Source organism: Gracilinanus agilis, chromosome 6 (genome assembly GCF_016433145.1).
Source record: "Gracilinanus agilis isolate LMUSP501 chromosome 6, AgileGrace, whole genome shotgun sequence".
Lineage (NCBI taxonomy): Eukaryota > Metazoa > Chordata > Mammalia > Didelphimorphia > Didelphidae > Gracilinanus > Gracilinanus agilis.
The window spans coordinates 222,472,511-222,493,641 of record NC_058135.1 but is presented as its reverse complement, the minus strand read 5'-3'; the positions used below and the strand labels follow the sequence as shown (position 1 = coordinate 222,493,641).

The 21,131-nt window shown below is 36.2% G+C and overlaps 1 protein-coding gene across 1 annotated transcript in view; it reads right to left on the bottom strand.

Moving 5' to 3' along the window:
- The window catches only part of LETM1 (leucine zipper and EF-hand containing transmembrane protein 1), a 51,429-nt gene extending 31,696 nt beyond the window's left edge, over window positions 1-19,733 (bottom strand). Inside the window, exons 1-4 of the mRNA XM_044680015.1 lie at window positions 19,700-19,733; window positions 12,593-13,046; window positions 3,173-3,316; window positions 2,594-2,731 (exon numbers count right to left, since the gene is read on the bottom strand). Coding sequence (XP_044535950.1) covers window positions 2,594-2,731; window positions 3,173-3,316; window positions 12,593-13,003 — 693 coding nt within the window. The 5' untranslated portion in view covers window positions 13,004-13,046; window positions 19,700-19,733. The remainder of the gene's footprint in view (window positions 1-2,593; window positions 2,732-3,172; window positions 3,317-12,592; window positions 13,047-19,699) is intronic.
- Window positions 19,734-21,131: the final 1,398 nt, after the last annotated feature.

Sequence of the window (21,131 nt, the reverse complement as noted above, 5' to 3'; positions counted from 1 at the left end):
ATTTGAAATTTGACAATTACGAATGTTGCACAAATGGGTCTGGGGACAAGGAAATTCCAAAGCCCTCCCCACTTGGCTTCATACCATATTTGGTAAAAGAGTCTGACAAAAAAGCAGGCTGAAATGTTAACTGACTCCTCTCGCACCCACTACTCACCAAATGGCTATTTCTCAGACATCCTTAGTCCCAACAGGAAGCAATAGGGCCAGGGAGGGACCTCCAGTGGTATAATGCCCTCTACCACAAGCCCTGGCAACTGGCTAGGTGGATCCTGCATCAATATCTTCCAGAAGGGGCAGCTGGGTGGCTCAGGAGTCCTGGGTTCAAATCTGGCCTCAGATACTTTCTAGCCATGTGCCCCTGAGCAAGTCACTTAATCCCCATTGCCTAGTTGTTACTGCTCAGAACCTTAGAATGCATAGTATTGATTCTGTTTTTTTTTTTTAATCTTACCTTCCATCTCAGAATCAATACTGTTATTACAATGTGCTTGAGAGTGTCCTAAAGCCCATCTCAGCAGCTGTCGCTCTTTTTCCCACATGACAGTCCAGTTCCACCCCACTTCCCATATCCCATTCTCAGAATACCAGCTCCCACCTCCATTCCTTAGCCCATGCTGCCCCACTGCCCAGGCCTACCACATATTCCCTTTCCTCATTTCCTGGAATCCCCAGCTTGCTTCAAGTCCCAAGTCAGATAAAACCTAAGAGAAGCATCTCAGGATTGCCCTAGTTGCTGGCATTTCCTCCTTTCTCACATGACTTGTAGCCATATTCTCTTCCATTTCAGCTCGCATCCTTGGAGGGCAGGGCAGGGCAGGGTCCCTCTCTATCCTTGTCCTCTAGCACCTAGCATTGAACCTTCCACATAACCAGGGAAACAAAGGTGATCGGGATTCTTGCTCGAGCTTTAACAATAACTAGTTTTCTGACCTTAGACAAGTGATTTCACCTCTCCTGAGCTTCTACAGAAAATGGGGCTTGTAATAGAACGATCCAGTTCTAGTCAGCTCTGAAATGGGCTGGTTCCATTTAACAACTAGCATGGTGGGCTCTTTGCTACAAGGGAAAATGGCTGATTTCTCCTCTGGCACCGTCCTGTCCTTTTCATGCCTCTTCCCTTACTAACAGGTCTTCCCATCGGTCTGGGCTCTGTCAATGTGCCTGCCACCAAAAAATAGCCTCGCCATCTTCCCATTGGCTTTGAAGAATCAAGCCACTTAACAGCTTTACCTGAACTGTACCTAAAAGTAGAGTAAATCCTAATAGCAAAATGCAAGAGCATTAGTGTATGGACTTAGTGGTGTCTGTTCTGACTACATGACTGTCCCAATTCTTCACTGTATGGAATTTGCTACAGAGAGCACCAGGCAGGACATCAAAGCCCTAATCTTGGCTCTGAGAGCATGTGTCTATTAGCCTCAATTGAGCAAGTCTCTTCTCTGGTCTTCTGTTTCCTTGGAATAGACAATCTCTTTCCACTCTAAAAATTTTTCCCATTTTTATTTCTAAAAAACTTAAAACTCTTAGTTGTGTATTTGAAAAGGAATGTCATCTCGGATCAAAATGTAGTTATTCTCCCTCTCACAGAGACTAATAAAAAGTACATTACAGCACTATCCCTGCACTGATTCTAATCAAAGCCTCTTCTTACATGGTTTTTGTTATCATTGCACTTCTGTCAAGAAGGCAAGAAAGCAAATATTCTTGGTTTGGGGCTTTAGAGGGGCTAATAAAAAAAAGCACATGTGGGGTTACCAAGGGAGGCACCCTGGCCTAGGAGCCAGAAGGGATGGCTCTAGTTTTTCTACTCACTCTCAGGTAAGTCTCTTTTCCACTGTGCTATGGGACCTCAGAAGTTCATGCAATAGACTGAGTGGACATTCTTGTCTTCTTGCAAATGGGGAAATTTATCACTGATTGTGCTGAGCATTCCCGTAAACTAGCACTTAACCTAGTGCTGAATTAAATTGACTCTCTGAAAATATTTGGCTGAAAAAATATGATAACTTTATAATTTTTTTAAACCCTTAACTTCTGTGTATTAGCTCCTTGGTGGAAGAGTGGTAAAGGTGGGCAATGAGAGTCAAGTGACTTGCCCAGGGTCACACAGCTGGGAAGTATCTAAGGCCAGATTTGAACCTAGGACCTCCTGTCTCTAGGCCTGACTTTCAATCCACTGAGCTACCCAGCTGCCCCCACTTTATAATTTTTTAACCCATTAGCAAGCTGTGTTTTTGCATAAACATAAATCCCAAACAGTTGGGATTATTATCTCTAATTTACAAATGAGGAAACTAAAAACTCATCAAAAGGAAAAATGACTTGTGGCTTTATGACTATACTTATAGCAAAACTAAGACAACAACACAAGTCATTTGCTTCTCAGACATTTGCTGCTCTTCCATCAAGGCTTAAGTTTTAGGGACAACATTAATAAATTTCATCACAAAATGTTCCTTCCAATGAATGTCCAAAACAAAAAAAAAAGAAAATTTTTGGATAACACTACAAAAATTCACAACTATTTTAAATTCCTTATCTAAATAGCTTGAAAAGCATAAAGTTAGACACCTGAAAGATCGTCAGTCACCTTTTGAAAAAATTTTGAAAAGTCTTCTGTAGCACTTCCTTTGGCAGCTTTGTTTTTTAAGGCCATTTCCTCAATTGTGTCTTGAAGAAATTTAGCCACTTCAAGTTTTACTCTCAATTCTTTCTTCAATTTCTCCTCCTAGGAAAAAAAAAAAAAAAGAAAGCTTCTGCTCACAATGTCCCATCCAGGAAATATGTGTCAATTCTGATCATTGCCTTGTTTATCCCCCTTAAGAATAACCATCAAATCCAAGACTCCTCACTGGAGAATGTCCATTATGAATCTGCAGAAACAATGAAGCTGCCATTTCATTAGCAGAAATGGACCATTTTGTTATGGCTGACTGGCTCCAAAGAAACAAAATGGCTTCCCTTTATTTTATTTTGGAATACAGATCACACACTCAAAAAAGTTTTATTTTACTTAAAATAGAATAGCATTGCAATATAAAAATAACCCAAAGTTTTCAAATAGACAACTACAGCTAACATCTGAAATATGATCATGAACTGCAAAGCTATTTTAAAGCACTTAAAAATCATTCATAAGCCAGCTCATTTGACTATATCTTACTGTTACCTTTATGGACTGTGTCTCAAATGTTGATGGTAGCATATTTGGGAAGAGCTTAACAGCAATTGGAAGCAGGAACTCCATGAATGGAACCACAATAAAGACCAGGAAAGGGACCAGGCGAAAGAGATCAGCACATATCCGAAGAAACTGGAGAAAAGAAAAATATTAGTTGGCAACTGGAAAGAATTATTTTTACAAAGGGAGACTTTTTTCCTACATGAAAATCAGTGACAACTACAATACATTATAAGGAAGAGTTGCCTAAAATGGGAATAGGAAATATTAAGAAGTACCAAGTCCTAATTAGGGCAGCAAGGTGGCTCAGTGGACTGAGAGTCAGGCCTGGAGACAGGAGGTGCCAAGTTCAAATTTGACCTCAGATACTTCCTAGCTGTGTGACTCTAGGAAAATCCTTTAACCCCCACTGACTAGCCCTTGCAAGAATTCTTAATAAGACAGAAAGTAAGGGTTAAAAATAAAAATGAGAACTTTTTTTAAAAAGAATTCATTATTTGATTTTTTTAAAAATACCAAAAAACTAGAAAACAATATAGCAAAAGTAAGCACAGATCAACATCTCACATTGTATACTAAAATATGGCCAAAATGGGTACATGATGACATAAGTAATAATGAACAGGATGAGTTCAGAAAAACATGGAAAGACTTATATGAAATGATGCAAAATGAAGTGAGCAGAAACAAGAGAACATGATATACAATAACAGAAGTATTGTATGATGATCAATTGTGAAGGACTAAACTATTATCAGTGAAACAAGGTTCAAAGATAACCACAAAGAACTGACAATAAAATTTAAATTTTTTTTTAAACACTATCCACAACCAAAGAAGAAACTGTTGGAATCTGACTTCAGATCAAAGCACACTATCCTTCACATTATTTCCTTTATAGTTTTTTGTTGTATGTGTGATATGTGTCTTCTCTCAAGACATGGGGAAGATGGGAATATGTATTTTATGAAAGGTTTGGTATAATCTATATCAGACTATTTACTGCTTCTAGAAGGGGGAAAGTGAAAAAAATCTGATTTGAGGAATGTCAGAAAACAATTATGCAAAATTGTTTCTACATATAATTGAAGAAAATAAAATTCACTTTTTAAAAATGGATACATGACAAGACATAAAGAAAAGTACCATAAGGAGAGTATGTCATAAAATATCAGATCTATGGATAAAGCAATAGAGCACTACAAGATATAAAATGGATAATCTTGACTACATTAAATTTAAAATATTTTGCACAAACAAAATTAATACAACCATGAGTAGGAGGAAAACAAAACTAGAGGGAAAATTCATAACAAGTATTTCTGACAAAAGCCTCATTTCAAAGGGAAGAACTGAGTCAAATTTATAAGGATACAAGTCATTCCCCTTTTGATAAATAGTCAAAGGACATGAACAGGCAGTTTTTAGATAAAGAAAATTTTTAGTCATATAAAAAAATGCTGCAAATCACTATTGAGTAGAGAAATGCAAATTAAAACAATTCTGGGGTACCACCTCACACCTAGTAGACTGACCAATATAACCAAAAAGGAAAATGACAAATGTTGGAGAGGATGTGGGAAAATTGTGTTGGTAGAATTGTGAAGTGATCCAACCATTCTGGAGAGTAATTTGTAACTATGCCCAAAGGTCAGCAATAAATACTACTACCACTGCTTGGTCTGTATCCCATACAGATTTTAAAAGGGGAAAGGGCATATTATACAAAAATATTTATAGCAGTTCTTGTGAGGGCAAAGAACTAGAAACTGAGGAGATGTCCATCAACTGGGGAATGATTTAACAAGTTGTGGCACAATTGTACAGAATACTCCTGTGCTCTAAAAGAAATGATGAAACAGAGAACTTCAGAAAAACCTGGAATATGAATAATGAAGAGGAACATGAGCAGAACCAGAAGAGCAATTGAATACAACAACAATAATACTATATGATGAATAACTATAAATGACTTTGGCTATTCTCAATAATACAAGGGACCAAAGACATGACTTAGGATGAAAAATACTATCCACCTCAAGAAAAAGATTGGATGGAGTCTGAATGCAAATCAAAGCAGACCAGTCTTCCCTTTATTTTCTTCAGGGTTTTTTTTTAATGTGTCTTCTTCCACAACATGACAAACATGGAAATGTTTTGTATAATAGCACATGTATAACCAATGTAAAACTATTTATCATCTTAGGGAAGAGAGGAAGGGAGAGAATGTGGAATTAAAAATGTTAGAAAACAAATGCCCAAAATTGTATTTATATATAATTGGGGGAAAAGTGTAATATTACTGGGGGTGGGGAGGAAGGGAGGGAGGAAGGGAAGGAAGGTGGGCAGAAGGAAGGGAGGGTGGGCCCTGGAGAAACTTCAGGAAGACAGACACAATGATGCACTGCTGGTGGACCTATGAAGCAGTTTTGACTATTCTGTATCTCAATTTTGAAACTTCAACAAAAGTGACTGCTGTTCATTTTTAAAAAGTAAACTTCATAAACAGCAGCTCTGACCATGTCATTCTTGCATTCAATAAACTCTCCTGACTAAAACCAAATATAAGCTCCTCTGTTTAGCTTTTGAAGCACTCTGTCACCTGCCCCCAACCTACCTTTCCAGGAGCTAAAGAATTGGTAGGTAAAGCATAAACAGAAAGTAGACTACTCTTTAGAAATATGGGGGTGAAAGAAGAAAGTAGGATAATCCCTTAAACTAGGAACAGAGCTAAGGGAAAGATGGGGGGGGGCAGTCTGGAGAACAGGATTGAGGAAACCTAAATATGTCTGATAGAACCGGAATGTCTGATAGGACAAAGGAAAGGGGCCATCATAAAAAAAGACAGAGCATCATATGCTCTGGAATTAAAGGGAAGAAACAAAGAATGGATGACCACAGAAAGAGGTTTTTGTTGGATGAGATGTGACTATGCTGTCTTCCCAACCAGAGTAGTTAGTCTCCAGATCCTTTTGTGGCATCCAGGATTGCCATCGTACTTGGATGTTACTGCACCCAGTGAATGCTGCCCCCTGTACTACTGAAGTCAGGCACATCAATGTCTTCTGAGGGTCACAAAGGCACAGCATGGATGATTCCTACTCTCAGCTCCAGCCACAAAGTGACATGTCTCATGTTCTCCTTAGCAGTCACAGATCTTATATGGAAGGGCAGCACAGGTAGCTATATTACCCCCACAAGCACCTCTTTTTATCTAAATGAGGTCTTCTTCCTCTTCCAACATCACAGCATCTGCTGCTTGTCTTTCCCAGGAGCCCTGACCACACCCATTTATTTGTCCCTTTTTTCTTAGCTTTTCTATCCTATTCTATCATCTCACAAAAGATATCAGCATTTCTTCCATATCACCATCACACAGAAAAGGCTTTTTTCCCACACAGCAAAATCCCCAGCACGGTGCATCAGGTGTGACCTTCAGTTCTGCTCAGCCAAATCCCTTTGTTGCTAGTCTTAAAGAGCTGTTTGTAGTCAAAGTCCAAATTTCAGGCCTCTTTTCTGCCCCTACCCACACCTCCATTGCCATGACATTTAGGCCAGAGCCATTCCAGAATCATGAAAGTACCTCAAAACGAAAAGGAGACCAGACACTTTTGCAGCAAGAATTGTCAAATGATAGCAATTTAACTATGTAATTAATTTCTAGATAGAAAATAATCTTAGCTTATAAACCTGAATATTATGGAAAATATATTTTTTAAGTTATTTTATTGCTGACAATGTAATAGTTTCTATCATTGGAGAAAAATCACAGTTTGATCATATTTTCTTTTGAATGATAAGGTAATCTGTGTTGTTAATAACTAAAACTACACTTAGCTGCATTTTAAGTTAAACAAATTTCAAAAGGCAAAAAAAAAATTTAATACATATAAATATATGTCAATCCACATTTAAATTTTATCTATGGAGATATTTATACCAAAACTAGATCCCAAGACAAAAGCTACATGGTAAGAAAATAAAGACAGAATCCATAGCTCTATGCAACCAACAAGGTCTTACAAATCCAAGTTGTCATTTTCAAGAGCTAAAAATGAGATGCATCTCATAGAGGGGCAACCAAAGGAACTAAAGTTAACAGTCAGGGTATGTTTCATTTTTGTACGTCTTAGTGCCTAAAGCAATGTTTAACAGGCACATAAGAGGTGTTTCTTGAATGAATATCACTCAAAAATCACCAGGTCAGGGGGCAGCTGGGTAGCTCAGTGGATTGAGAGCCAGGCCTAGAGACAGGAGGTCCTAGGTTCAAAGCCGGCCTCAGACACTTCCCAGCTGTGTGACCCTGGGCAAGTCACTTGACCCTCATTGCCTACCCTTACCAATCTTCCACCTATAAGTCAATACACAGAAGTTAAGGGTTTAAAAAATTTTTAAAAAAATTTAAAAAAAATCACCAGGTCAAGGAGATTGCTATTTAATTATTCCTTGAAATTAAGCAAGCCATATTGGCAGAAATTTCTCCTACAAAAATCATCATAAACAAACTTGAAATATCTGCCCAAAATCGAGGCAAATCGCCAAGGATGACAAGAATCTTATGTCTGTCATTCCTAACTCTCCTCCCTAATCAATCTAATTTAAGTCTTCAATAAAGGATGAGACTTTCCTCAACAGGTAAAATCTGAGGAAAGAGGCCACAGAATTCAGGATAAGGCTCCCTAGTGCAACTGGAAATATTTTATCTTGAGAAAAATATAAAAAATTATCACTGAGATGTCTGGGAAGTCAGTAAGCTAAACAAAGCCTCCCTCCCCTATGCTTACAGTGCCCACCTGCCTTGAGTGACTACCAGATGCAGACATGGGAATAAGAACAGTTATCATTCTCAAGTGGGCAGGGATTGGCATTTAATCTAACCAAAGATACCAAAAACCAGATCTCAAGGTTACAAAACCAAATGTGTGGAAAACTGACCAGCAAACAGCAGGGACAGCCTACAGGACAAAAGAGATCATAAAGAAGTTATCTTAATGTAAAATTAGAAGTACTGACTGCCTGAAACAATACAGAAACAAAGTTAACTCAGAAAGTCATTACAGCTCACTTACTTGCACTTCTCTCTACAATGATACCTACCATACTGACTACCACTGTTAGGTCTAGTTTCAATATTACATTGTGATATTGTGAGAACTATTAATATTTGATTTTGTTTAATTCATCAAAAAAAATTTTGTCATACTCTATGTGGTTTTTATTATTCTCTAGAACAAGCATATCTAATACAGGACTATTTCTCCTAATTTATAAGGAAGTAAATGAAGAAAGAGAAGCCTATAAAACAGAAATTTCAAGAACAACTTTCAGAAAAGCCTCTATTCAATGTATATGTAACTGCAAGATAATGTCTACCTCTCCATCATTGTGACCCTCAATATGAATATAATTTCCACCACATCTTTTTAATAATGGGTATGTTGACATTCTAGGCAACAATAGCTATCATTTATAAGTGCTTTCAGTTTAGCCAAGCAATTTATATCCATGATCTTATTTGGCAGCATTTCCTGTGAGGTTTCTTTAAATGAACCTCAGTTTCTCATCACATATACTTTATCCTATTATAATTTTTAAAATGTGATTTTTCTCTTTTTTTGGCTCTTCAAGGATCTATTTCATATTGGGGCAGAAGTTCCCTCCACAAAGATACAAAGTTTTCATGAGATGCCATGGTTGAAAGCATCCTTTATCCTATAGTGGTGATGGCGAACCTTTTAGAGACCAAATGCCCAAACTGCAACCCTCGCACCACATGTAAGCCACCTCCCACTCCTTCTCCCTTCCCCTCCCCCCACCGCCTTATCCCAGACAGGGGAGGGAGGATGCGCTTCCATTGGGCTGCTGGGCAGAGGGGCATGTCATGTGACGAATGGCATTCATGCCATAGGTTCACCAACACAGCCCTATAGCCTGGCATTTAATAGTTTGTCCAACTTAGCCAGGCTGACCTTCTGATGCCAGAAGTACAATCTATCACCTGATCTACTTAAAGTCTTTCCAGTTTCATAAAACCTGCCAGGAATTCTATACTGTACCCCAATAACACACTGAGAAGATTTTTTTCTACAGTTATTCTAATTATTGACATTTTTTCAAATCCTTTGTCCCCCTTTATGGTATCCACATCACTATATTATGAGCCAGATCATTTGATAGCATCTGATTTCTTTTCTAGTAGCTATGCTTCAAGCTGTCGGCATCCAGCAATTGATGGGAAATGGGTCTCATCTGCTGCATTCACTTCCTGCTCAAAAGGAGAATAACAGACAATGGTCCTAGGAAACATATGCTCCCCTGGATTTTACCTTCTTATTCTCTATGTCACCTTCTCCTCCTATTCAGGCAGAAGCGCAGAACAATAGAGCTTCCCAAGATGACTTGGAAGTGGGACCTTTCCCATAGCAGCTTTTTGGTAATTTATGATTCTCTTTGAACTACAAGGTATACATGATGCTATGCCCTAGGATGCAGAGGTGGAATCAGAGCCCTGGGCTCCAAGTCTAGCGTTGGCACTTACTCAAGGAAGTGACTGTGGGCAAGTCACTTCACTTCTTTTGAGTCACGGTTTCTTCATCTATAAAATGCAAAGAAAAAAACTTGCACTGCTGTCCCTCAAGACTGTGAGGGAAGCATTTATAAATGGCTATAAGACATTCAACTGTTATTAAATATCAATCTAGCTATTTAATTCTAAAGTTTCCCATATACTGTCAATTATCTGTGGCCTTCTGAAAAGTAAAAATATCGAAAGAAAGAAAATCAAGATTTTGGACAATGTCATCTTTCCTAAAGCTTTAGAAAAATTTTAGAAATTTTAGAAAAATTTGTTTAGAAAACAAAATTTCTTATAAAGCTACCAAAATACTTTTAATCCTGAGACTTGTAAAAAAGAATACTCTATAGTTCTTTTTTGAACTATAAATGAATCATTTGCTATTAAGTGTCTAACCTACATTAATGGCATTTTCCCCACTTTCACTTCTGCCAGGAACAGGACCATCATTAGCAGTAGCATGCCTCAGAGAATGAAGAGAGAGAAAAGGCTGGCTGACAAGTTATTCCCTGAAAAAAGACAAGAAACACCATATGGTCTGCAATGCACGACCTCAATTATTTTAATGTTACTCTTTTCTGGACATATTTTCCCTTCAGAAGAGATCTGATCATGTATTTAAGCCCAAATTATAATGAATATACAATCTTAAACTAAAGGGAAAAACTCCAGGCCATAGCTCTGCTCCCCACCATCCCCAAAACCAATGCCATTAACTACACATGTACAGAAATGTAAAAAGTGAAATTCATTTATTCAGACATTTCCAACGTAAACTGAAATATCATATATGCTAAGACTAATTAGCTGCTTCATTGATCTTTTAAAAAAAAGGAACCCTTGGAGACATTTCACCAAATTTGCTGTCAATCTGTCTGACTCCCCAGGTTCTTAAATTCTAAGGGTTCATTGTGTCAGAGTTTCCTGCTGCTACTCTGAATTGTCATAAGGATACTAACTCCTTTGATCTTTGCTGTTTAAAAGTTTCCAACTGAAACACTTCAGGAAAAACACCATGCCACTAGACTTTTAAAAAAGTAATCACATTAAAAAGTATAAGGCACCATATTTATATACTAGACTTTCTTGAAGCTTACATTTATACAGCTAACAATAAGAAACTCAATTTCACATTCTTCAATAAAGCAGGTTATCTACTAAGATAGTAAGTCTTACACATTAGTCATTAGTAATTATGAAATATAAGTATAGTTTCCAGTCTTGATGCTAAAATTAGCCCACAAATCAATAAATATCTGGTTCAAAACATGAGTAAGAAAACATATATTGACAAAAAATAAATGCCCAACAGTATAATTCTGACACATTCAAATATTCCATGATATGAATTATACCTAAAAAAGTCCTTAAAATTAAATCATTCAAAACTGAGTTTATTCACTACCCTAGCAGTATTCATATGGATTACATTTTGCATTTCCCTCCATAAAGACTGTTTGAAAAATATATCATACAAATAAAAAACCATCTGCTAAAATTTGAAAAGCAGAACTACAAATCACATTCTTATCAATCACAATAAAAAATTCTATTCTTTTTAACAAGACATAATAAAAATATAAAATAAATTAAAACCAGCCATGGTCATTAAATGTGATAAAACATGAAATCTGAACAAAGCATTCTATTATTTTATTTTCAAAGGTTGTTCTTGTATGCACACACTTGTATAAACGATTTGGAATTCATAAAGCTTCCCTTTTTTATTCCAAATACTCAAATAAAAATACTGCTTCTTTAGATTTCAAGTAACTGAACAAATTAACAGATTCTCTTAGACTAGAGGAGTCTAAGACTCGGATATAGAAAAGTTGTCATCTGTATATCCTTCCTTTTCTCCACCAATGACTCAATTCTATTGTTTTGAGGCAGCACAAAGTTCATCTGTCCTTCCAACACTCTTACTCTTACACTCATTTTCAGATAAAGGAATAGCCTAAAAAGCTTTTCTGGGCAAGAGGACTTATATTTCTTTTTTCTTCTACAAATTTATTCAGATGCAAATTACTGATAAAAATCCAATATACCTTGTCAGATACATCTTGGTAAAAATAATATAAAAATAAAATGTATTCTATTAATGCATTTGTCTAGAAGATTAAACATCTTAGTACGATGATTAATATATTAGTTTAAAATGCATATCTGGGGGCATTTAATGTCTTAATTTTGCTTGCAAACTGATTACTTATAATTCTACATATACTTTGTGCAATTCCAAGAGCACAAGGAACTTACTTAACAAAATGTATTTATTGAATCTCCTTAAATATTCCTACAAAGAAGGCCAAGACAAGGCATTCTTATTCCCTTCTTTAAATAAAGAGGAGAATAGTGAAGCATTTAGTTCCAAGATACTCAGCAAAAAAAATGGAGGTAAGTCTTCTACCATCTAGTCCAGTGATGGGCAAACTTTTTAAAGAGGGGGCCAAAGGAAAGGAAATGCTCATCTGTCAGTCTGTTTCTAAGGCAACTCTTTAGAAGTTTCAATGTATTGCATCCTACTCATTGTATTCATCAGATTAGGAATAATGTCACACAGCCAGATAGAACATTTCAGGGGGCTGCATCTAGCTCAAAGACCGTAGTTTGCCCATCACTGATCTAGCCCAATCATCTAGAGACCACTGGCCTGTAAGTTACCTTGAATTAACTTCTGAAATTTTAACCTTTATATTTAAAAAGATTAGGGAAGTGGAGAATCCTTTTTCTATTATACAAAAAGAACTTCTCTGTTTCTAGTGCTCAAATTTAAGAATGTTTAAAGCAACATGAAATCAAGCAAAATCACACAGATATTCACTCCCTGTTACCTGTCTCCGCTCCCTCCGAGATAAGGTGCCACCATGGAGAATTCGCCAAAGTGTCCGTGCAGCAATCTTTGTATCAATCCATAATAATCGGAAGCCATGATAATAATGCTTAAGCTCATCCACAATCTTCTGAACAATTGATTTCTTCACAGCCACCTCTACAGTGGGGCTGTAGACAGGCCCACCTTCTTCAAGCTTCTTATTTTTATCCTTAATAGACTTTAGGGATTTTTCTACTACCGAGTCATCACGAACAGGACAAGAAGAGTGCAAGCACCGCACAGAAATGTGTGGAGACTGGAGAGAGCGAAAACTGGAAAGAGGCGTCCATGATTCAGGAGATCTCACTACCATATATATTTGTTCAGGTCTTTTAGTCCAACAATTTAAGTAATCACTTTTGAAGGACATGTAAACAGAGTGGACATGAGTGCAACAACCAAATTTGAAATTCCTTTAGGGAAAAAAAAAGAGAAAACAATAAGCAATCAAAGAATTTAATTTATGACCTAAAAACTTTACACAGATAGAGCAAGATGAATTGAAATAGTACACCATAATTTGTCAGAAAATACATGTATAAACTGGTTCTAAATAAATACATTAAATTCAGTGAATATATCAATATGTCAAATGCTTCTTTGTTAAAATGTCTTCAGTCGGGGGCAGCTGGGTAGCTCAGTAGATTGAGAGCCAGGCCTAGAGACGAGAGGTCCTAGGTTCAAATATGGCCTCAGACACTTCCCAGCTGTGTGACCCTGGGCAAGTCACTTGACCCCCATTGCCCACCCTTACCAATCTTCCACCTATGAGACAATACACAGAAGTTAAGGGTTTAAAATAAAAAAAAAAAAATTTAAAAAAATAAAAATAAAAAAAAATAAAAATAAAATAAAATGTCTTCAGTCATTCACTGTAAACTATTTCCTGAAACAATCCCTTCTTGAGTCAAGAAACAAACCACTTTTCTATTACTATTAATTTATATGATAATATTAAAGGGAAATTGTATAATTTCTGGCTTGCAAGGTAACCTATTTATAAATATTTGAATTACTGGCTCCAAGAGAGTTTGAACAAAAAGAAAAGTATAAACAAAAAGGAAGCCATAAGTGGTCTGGTTGGCTATCTCAATTGGTTAAGACAAAGTACCAATGAAGGTAGGATTGTAGAACTGATCTATATCCAAATAAAAGGCTTTTCTCTTCCCCCTCTATCCCAAGACATCCCAAAAAGTAGAAACCAAACTTATGTTTACAGTCAACAAGTAGGCTCTGAGAGTGTGATTCTCAGGAACCATTTAGCCTCCAAAATATCTCATAACCTCATTCCTCAAAAAAGGGATGGGGAGAATCTAAAAAGGTAAAATTCTTGGTTGGTTTTTTTAAACCACTAATGAATTTTTAAAACAAGTGAGTTAATGTCATTCAAGGTCTAGACCTGTACAGCTAAATGCATTGAAATATCTTACCTACCAGATCTCACCACAATCCCTTAAGACCTTCCAAATGAAATTAATTAGTACTCTGATACTTGACATCAATGCAAACAAAGGTGGTAATAGTTAAGGTCAGCAAAAAGAAAAAAAATTGGTAAATTATGTTTAGAAGCAAAGAATAAAAGGCCATCCCCCTCCCTCTCACGTAGCCTCACACCTATACATCATTAATACTTTCTTGAAGGAAAAAAAGAAGGTACCAAATAGCATTACAAAAAACTTAACATTTATATATATATATTTTTTAAAATCCTTGTACTTCGGTGTATTGTCTCATAGGTGGAAGATTGGTAAGGGTGGGCAATGGGGGTCAAGTGACTTGCCCAGGGTCACACAGCTGGGAAGTGGCGAGGCTGAGTTTGAACCTAGGACCTCCTGTCTCTAGGCCTGACTCTCACTCCACTGAGCTACCCAGCTGCCCTTAACATTTATATTTTAATAGGAAATGACTCATTTGTATTAAAGAAGAAGCAACTGAGGACACTGAGAAACATTCAAGATTTTCAAAAGGTCATAGATACAGATGGTAACTGAAAAAAAAGACCTCAAGACCTTTTTAATAGTTAAAAATGGGCTCAATACATAAACAGCAACTGAAAAACTATCAATAACTACCAGCCATCAAACTACTTTCCCGTTCACAATATTTTTGTGAGAATAATTACAACTAGCAGGGCACACTGGATGGATGCATGAGAAGGGAACAAGAAGACTCATACAAGTGACTTTCCATGGTAGATCACACCTTTAATATCACACATAAGACTCAAAAATGTAGAATATAAAAGTCCATGGTGTGTGTTAAATATTTTTAAAATTTCAGTTTGTACAAAAAATATTGCCTTAAAGGTCTCTTTCTTAAGAAGGTGTTTCTGTTCACTATTATGATGGAAAAGATCTGGTGCAAAATCCAAACTGAAGAGAAATTTCCTGTAGGAAGTCCTCTAGATATTTCAGTTTATGAATGACATGATGACTGCATCAAACCCTTCTCATCCAGAATAAGATAAAGATGGGGGGGGGGGGGGAGAGAACATTCTACAGAAGTAACATCTATGATTGAAAATTAGTATTTAAGATTTGACTCCAGACATTCATTTCCTCCCAAATCTTATTTCTAGAATACTAGTAGACACCACCAAGAGGCAGAGCCAAGATAGTGGAATAAGGTAGAAATGAATTCCCTCAGTTCTTCCAAATTAACCTCTAAATCAACTATTATTTTTTTTAAAGCCTCAAAATGAATTCTGGAGCAGTATGACCAACAAAAGGATGGAGTGAAAGAATATTCCAGCCCAAGACAACTTAGAAATTTGGCAGAAAAAAATCTAACTCACTAGGGTAAGAGGGGAATGCAATCCAGCACAGGCAGCATCCAGATAAGATAGCAGCAAGGCACAGTTTGTAGTCAGGCACCCCCCAACCCCACCCCCAACCCATCCACCGTACAGGCAACCAGGCCCACATGGCTCTGGGCACAGTCCCCCAGGTAGCCAAGCTCCATGTGCCCCAACTCCCCCCACCCCAAGAGCAGAGCCTAATTTTAGCATAAAAGTAAAAGCCATGAAACAAGCTAGGAAAATGAGCAAAAAAACAAAACAAAAAAATAAACTGATCCGAGAAAGTTATGTGAAAGGGAAGCTCAAAACACAAATACAAAATAGGACAATAATATCAAAACAGTTACATGTATAGTCTTAAAGGAAAGGCTGAAATGGTGTTTAGCCCAAAAGAACTCTGAGATAAGCTCAAAAAGGATTTTAAAAATCTGATAAGAGAGACAAGAAAAACTGGGAAAAGAAATGAATGATGCAAGAGAATTATGAAAAAAGAATCAGCAAGGAAATTACAGCATTAAATCACAAGGATCACACACCATGATCACCAAGTTTTATACCAGGAATGCAGGGAAGGTTAAATACTAGAAAAACCATCAGCATAACTGCCCATATCAATAACAAAACCAATAAAAACCATATAATTATTTCAATAGATGAAGAAAAGCTTTTGACAAAATACAATATCAATTCCATATAAAAACATTAGAAAATACTGGAATGGAGCTTTCCTTAAAGTAATATATGGCATCTATCTAAAACCATTGGTAAGCATTATCTTTAATGGGAATAAATTAAAACCTTTCCCAATGAAATTAGGAGTGAAGCAAAGATATCCATTATCACCATCACTATTTAATATTGTACTAGAAAAACTAACTATAGCAATAAGAGCATAAAAAAAATTGAAAGGTTTAGAATAGGTAATGAGGAAACAAAATTACCAGTCTTGATGGAAACACAACTAACCTAGAAAACAGAATCAGGTGAGAGATTCAAGAATTATTGGACTTCTAGAAAGCCATGATCAAAAAGAGTCTGGATATCACATTACAAGAAATTATTAAGGAAAATACCTTGATATTCTTGAATAAGAAGGTAAAATAGAAACTGAAAGAATCACCAATCACTTTCTGAATGAGATCCCAAAATAAAAACTCCCATGAATATTATAGCCAAATTCCAGTACTCCCAGGTCAAGGAGAAAATATTGCAAGCAATCAGAAAGAAACAATTTAAATATCATGGAGCTGCAGCAGTCAAGTTCACATGAGATTTAGCAATTTCCATGTTAAAGGAGCTTAGGTCTTAGAATATGATATTTTGGAGGACAAATGAGCTAGGGGGGAAAACCTATCCAGGGAAACAGAGATTAATCCTTCAGAGGAAAAAAAATAACTTTTAATGAAATAGAGAACTTCCAAGCATTCCCAATGAAAAGCCCAGAGCTGAACAGGAAATATGATTTTTAAATACAAGACTCAATAAAAACACAAAAATGCTACACATGAAAGAACAATCATAAGGAATTCAATGGAGTTATTAAACTATTTACATTTTTATATGGGATGATGATACATGTAATTACTAAGAACTTTATCATTACTAGGGCAGTTAGAAAAAATCTGCATAGACAGAAACTATGAGTGTGTCAATTACTTTGGGATAATCTCCAAAAAAGGATTTAGGCATGAAAAAGAAGGCTGTACTGGAAGAAGGGGAAAGGGAGAGAGAGAATGGGGAAATTTTTTTCACAGAAAAGAGATGCACAGGGGCAGCTGGGTAGCTCAGTGGATTGAGAGCCAGGCCTAGAGACAGGAGGTCCTAGGTTCAAAGCCGGCCTCAGACACTTCCCAGCTGTGTGACCCTGGACAAGTCACTTGACCCCCATTGCCTACCCTTACCAATCTTCCACCTATAAGTCAATACACAGAAATTAAGGGTTTAAAATTAAAAAAAAAAGAGAGAGAGAGAGAGATGCACAAGGAAAGTTTTTATAATAAATGGGAAAATTAGGGAGTGGTAGGCAATGTTTGAAGTTCAATCTCAGAACTGGTTCACTTCAGTGGAACTCTGCTTCCTCAAAATTGGTTCAAAGAGTAAAAGCCATATATATCCACTCAATTGGATATAGAAATCCACTTTACCCAATAGGGAGACAGAAGGGGAAAAGGATGAAAAATATGGAAGAGAAGGACTGATAAAGGGGAGGATGGTTTGGAGGAGGCAGTAGTTGGAAGCAAGAGAGACTTTTGAGGAAGAGCAGGATAAAAAGAGAGAATAAAATGGAATAGAGGGAACTGAAGTTAGTGATACTAACTATGATTACAAACAGACTGAGCTAATCCATAGAATGGAAGCAGACAGTAGAATTCAACAATATATTGTGTATAAGAGACATATTTGGCAGAGAAAGACAAAAACAGAGCTAAAATAAAGCACTGAAGCAGTATCTATAATGTTCCAGCTAACTTGAAGAGGACAGGGCAGACCTCAGACAAAGCAAAAATAGCCCCTAACTAAAAAGAGATTAGCAGGAAAACAATATTTTGCTAAAAGGTATCATAGGCAATGAAGTAATTATCAAAAATGTTGCAGCAAATTTCTCCGATAAAGGCTTCCTTTCTCAAAAGTATTGGGAACTGAGTCAAACTGTAAAAAAATAAGAGCCATTCTCCAACTGATAACAGATCAAAGGAAATGAACAAAGGCATTTTTCATAAAAAGAAATCAAAGCTATCTATACTCATATGAAGAAATGCTCTAAATCACTATTGATTAGAGAAAGGTAAATTAAAACAGTTCTGAGATACCACCTCACATCTACCAGAACTGACAAATGTTGGAGTGAACAAGGGGAAATAGGCATATTAATGAACTGTTGGTGGAGTTGTTAACTGGTCCAACTTCTAGAGAACAATCTGAAACTATACCCAAAGGGCTATAAAACTGGGCATACCCTTTGGCCCAACAATACCAATATTAGGTCTGCACCCCAAAGAAATAAAAGAAAAAATAAAAGGATCTATATAACAAAAATATTTATAGCAGCTCTTTTTGTGGTGGCAAAAACTGGAAACTGAAGGGATGCTCTTCAATTGAAGAAGAGTAGAACAAGTTGTGGCATGTGATTGTGATAGCTACTACTATGCTAAAGAAATGACCAGTGGGGTGATTTCAGGAAAAATATGATAAGAATAATATGAACTGATGTGAAACAAAGTGAGAATTACTGGAAGATTATTGTACACAGTAACAGCAATGTTGAAATTATGTTCAACTGTGAAAGATTTGGCTTCTCTGATCAATACAGTGACCTAAGACAGTTCCAAAGGACACATGATAGAAAGATGCTATTTACCTCCAGGAAGAGAACTTATGAGTTTTGAGTACAAAATGAAGCATATTTTTCTCATTTTCTTTTCTTTTTTTTTCTTTTGCTCTTTTTTTGTGATATGGCTAACATGGAAATGTTTTACATGATTTCACATATATAACTGATATTATATATAGTTTGATTTCTCAATGGGTAGGGTAGGGTGGGGGAAGAGAGAGAGAGAGAATTTGGAACTCAAAAAAAGTTTTTTAATGCTAAAAATAAATTTAAAAATTCTGTGTTTTTTAAAAATAAATACTCTTCTGTTATGGTAAAGAAATTATTTTGTCACCACACGACTATTATTTATCATCCACCTAGAAGATTATCCATCAGAAATGGCAACAAGTCTGGCCTTGTTCATTTGGTCACAAATACACTAACCATGATTACTAATTGACATACATTCAACAAAACAGGAAGTATACATCATAAAATGAGAAAGACAAAATAAATATCTGATAATATTCTCAATAGTACAAGAAAACATATAATTACATCTCCAGATATTCAGAAAAAAAAGGATAAAGAACAGATAAGAAAAGAAGGAAGGTTTGCTATTCATTTTTTTTCAAAGGAATGTTTCCCCAAATCTCTCATAATATATTTTTTAAACCCTTACCTTCCATCTTGGAGTCAATATTGTGTATTGGCTCCAAGGCAGAGTAAAGGTAGGCAATGGGGGTCAAGTGACTTGCCCAGATTCACACAGCTGGGAAGTGTCTGAGGCCAGATTTGAACCTAGGATCTCCCGTCTCTAGGCCTGGCTCTCAAACCACTGAGCTACCCAGCTGTTCCTCTCATGATATTTAAGAGGGGCACATACTGTTCTTAAACTGTCAGGAATTTACAAAGAATAATGAAAAAATTTGATGTCATGTTTAACTGTTACTTACGTATGGTTTATCAACCTCAGAGATGTACAACTAAGACAAGCACGATCTCCCAGACTACCTAAAACCAAAAACAAAGAAAAAAATTAAATCCTAACCATTCCAAATTTACACTTCAGTAAAAAGTCATTTGAATTTTTAAAAAGAAATATTTAGTGAACTATTATAAAGCAATTACTATGTAAGCTGAATAAAACTCATTCTGTTTAGTTTAATTTGATCACACATTTCCTGACTGATTTCCCTTATGCCACTTATTGCACAGTCTATTTACACAGAGTCCACCATGTATTTCTACACCAACTTTTGGTCACCTCTAACTTTGACCCTTCAAAATCTATATTCTTCCAAGATTTACAACTATAAAGCATCATTAGGAAAACATTCATTAAAAAAATGTGCTATTGTGTCAGGGAGCCTTTTAAAATTGTTAAATACCCTACATGATTTTTCCAAATGCAAGCTAGCCTGTTCTCTTTTTTCTATTACATTCAAGATCTGTCCATCTTACTGTCCATTTATAAGATATACATGATGATGTATTAATTCAACGGATTTGCCACTCCAACTAGATTGTGGTCAATAACAATTCCAACTTTATTCATCACCTAATTGATTTTTTTCCTACATGGATTATTAAAACAACCAGCCTCTTTTTCAGCAAACCTTGATCTCATTTTTATTCTGAGGTCTGATGCAAAGAGAATAATTTCATCTGTAAATGAGAGTATCTGATGACCTCACCATTTTATTTAAGAAAGCCCTCTTCCATCTGGACCTTGAGCAGAACATTTCCCATGGCAATACTGAGCGCTCTAGCAAGTGCACACTTCCCTCATTTGCCTCAATTGACAATAATTAGTTATTATCTCTCTTTGTAGTGATTGAGGAACCTTATGTGATCTTAAGATATATGTGCATTTAAGATTTATTAGAAAAGAATCTTTAGGTTTATATTTTATTCTAATGCTTGTTATAACAGACAATAAGCACAAATAATGGCTCTTATATCCACACCCTTCAATCAATTATGAAGAGAAACATGTGATCCACTGTAGAAAATTGCTTATAAAAACCTGTCTGTTATTATTCAATATTTTCTTCAAGGACACTACAAATAACTCTCAAAGATTTTACAGTGATTAGGAAGCAGGTCTATGAGTTGGTAGTTATTAATGTTCTCTTAATTACCTGGTTCTGTGAACGAAACTATCTGATTTTTTTCTATTATTCTGATACTTTCCCTCTCCTTTATAAACAAATATAAAATATGCCTGACTTGAAGTCAAGGAAACTGAGTTCAAATTTCATTCCAAACATTTATGCCCGGTGAGACCTTAGGCAAATCACTTAATCACTGAGCCTCAGTCTTCTCTCTTTTAAAATAAAGAGGCAGGGAGCACCTGGGTGGCTCAATGGATTGAGAGCCAGGCCT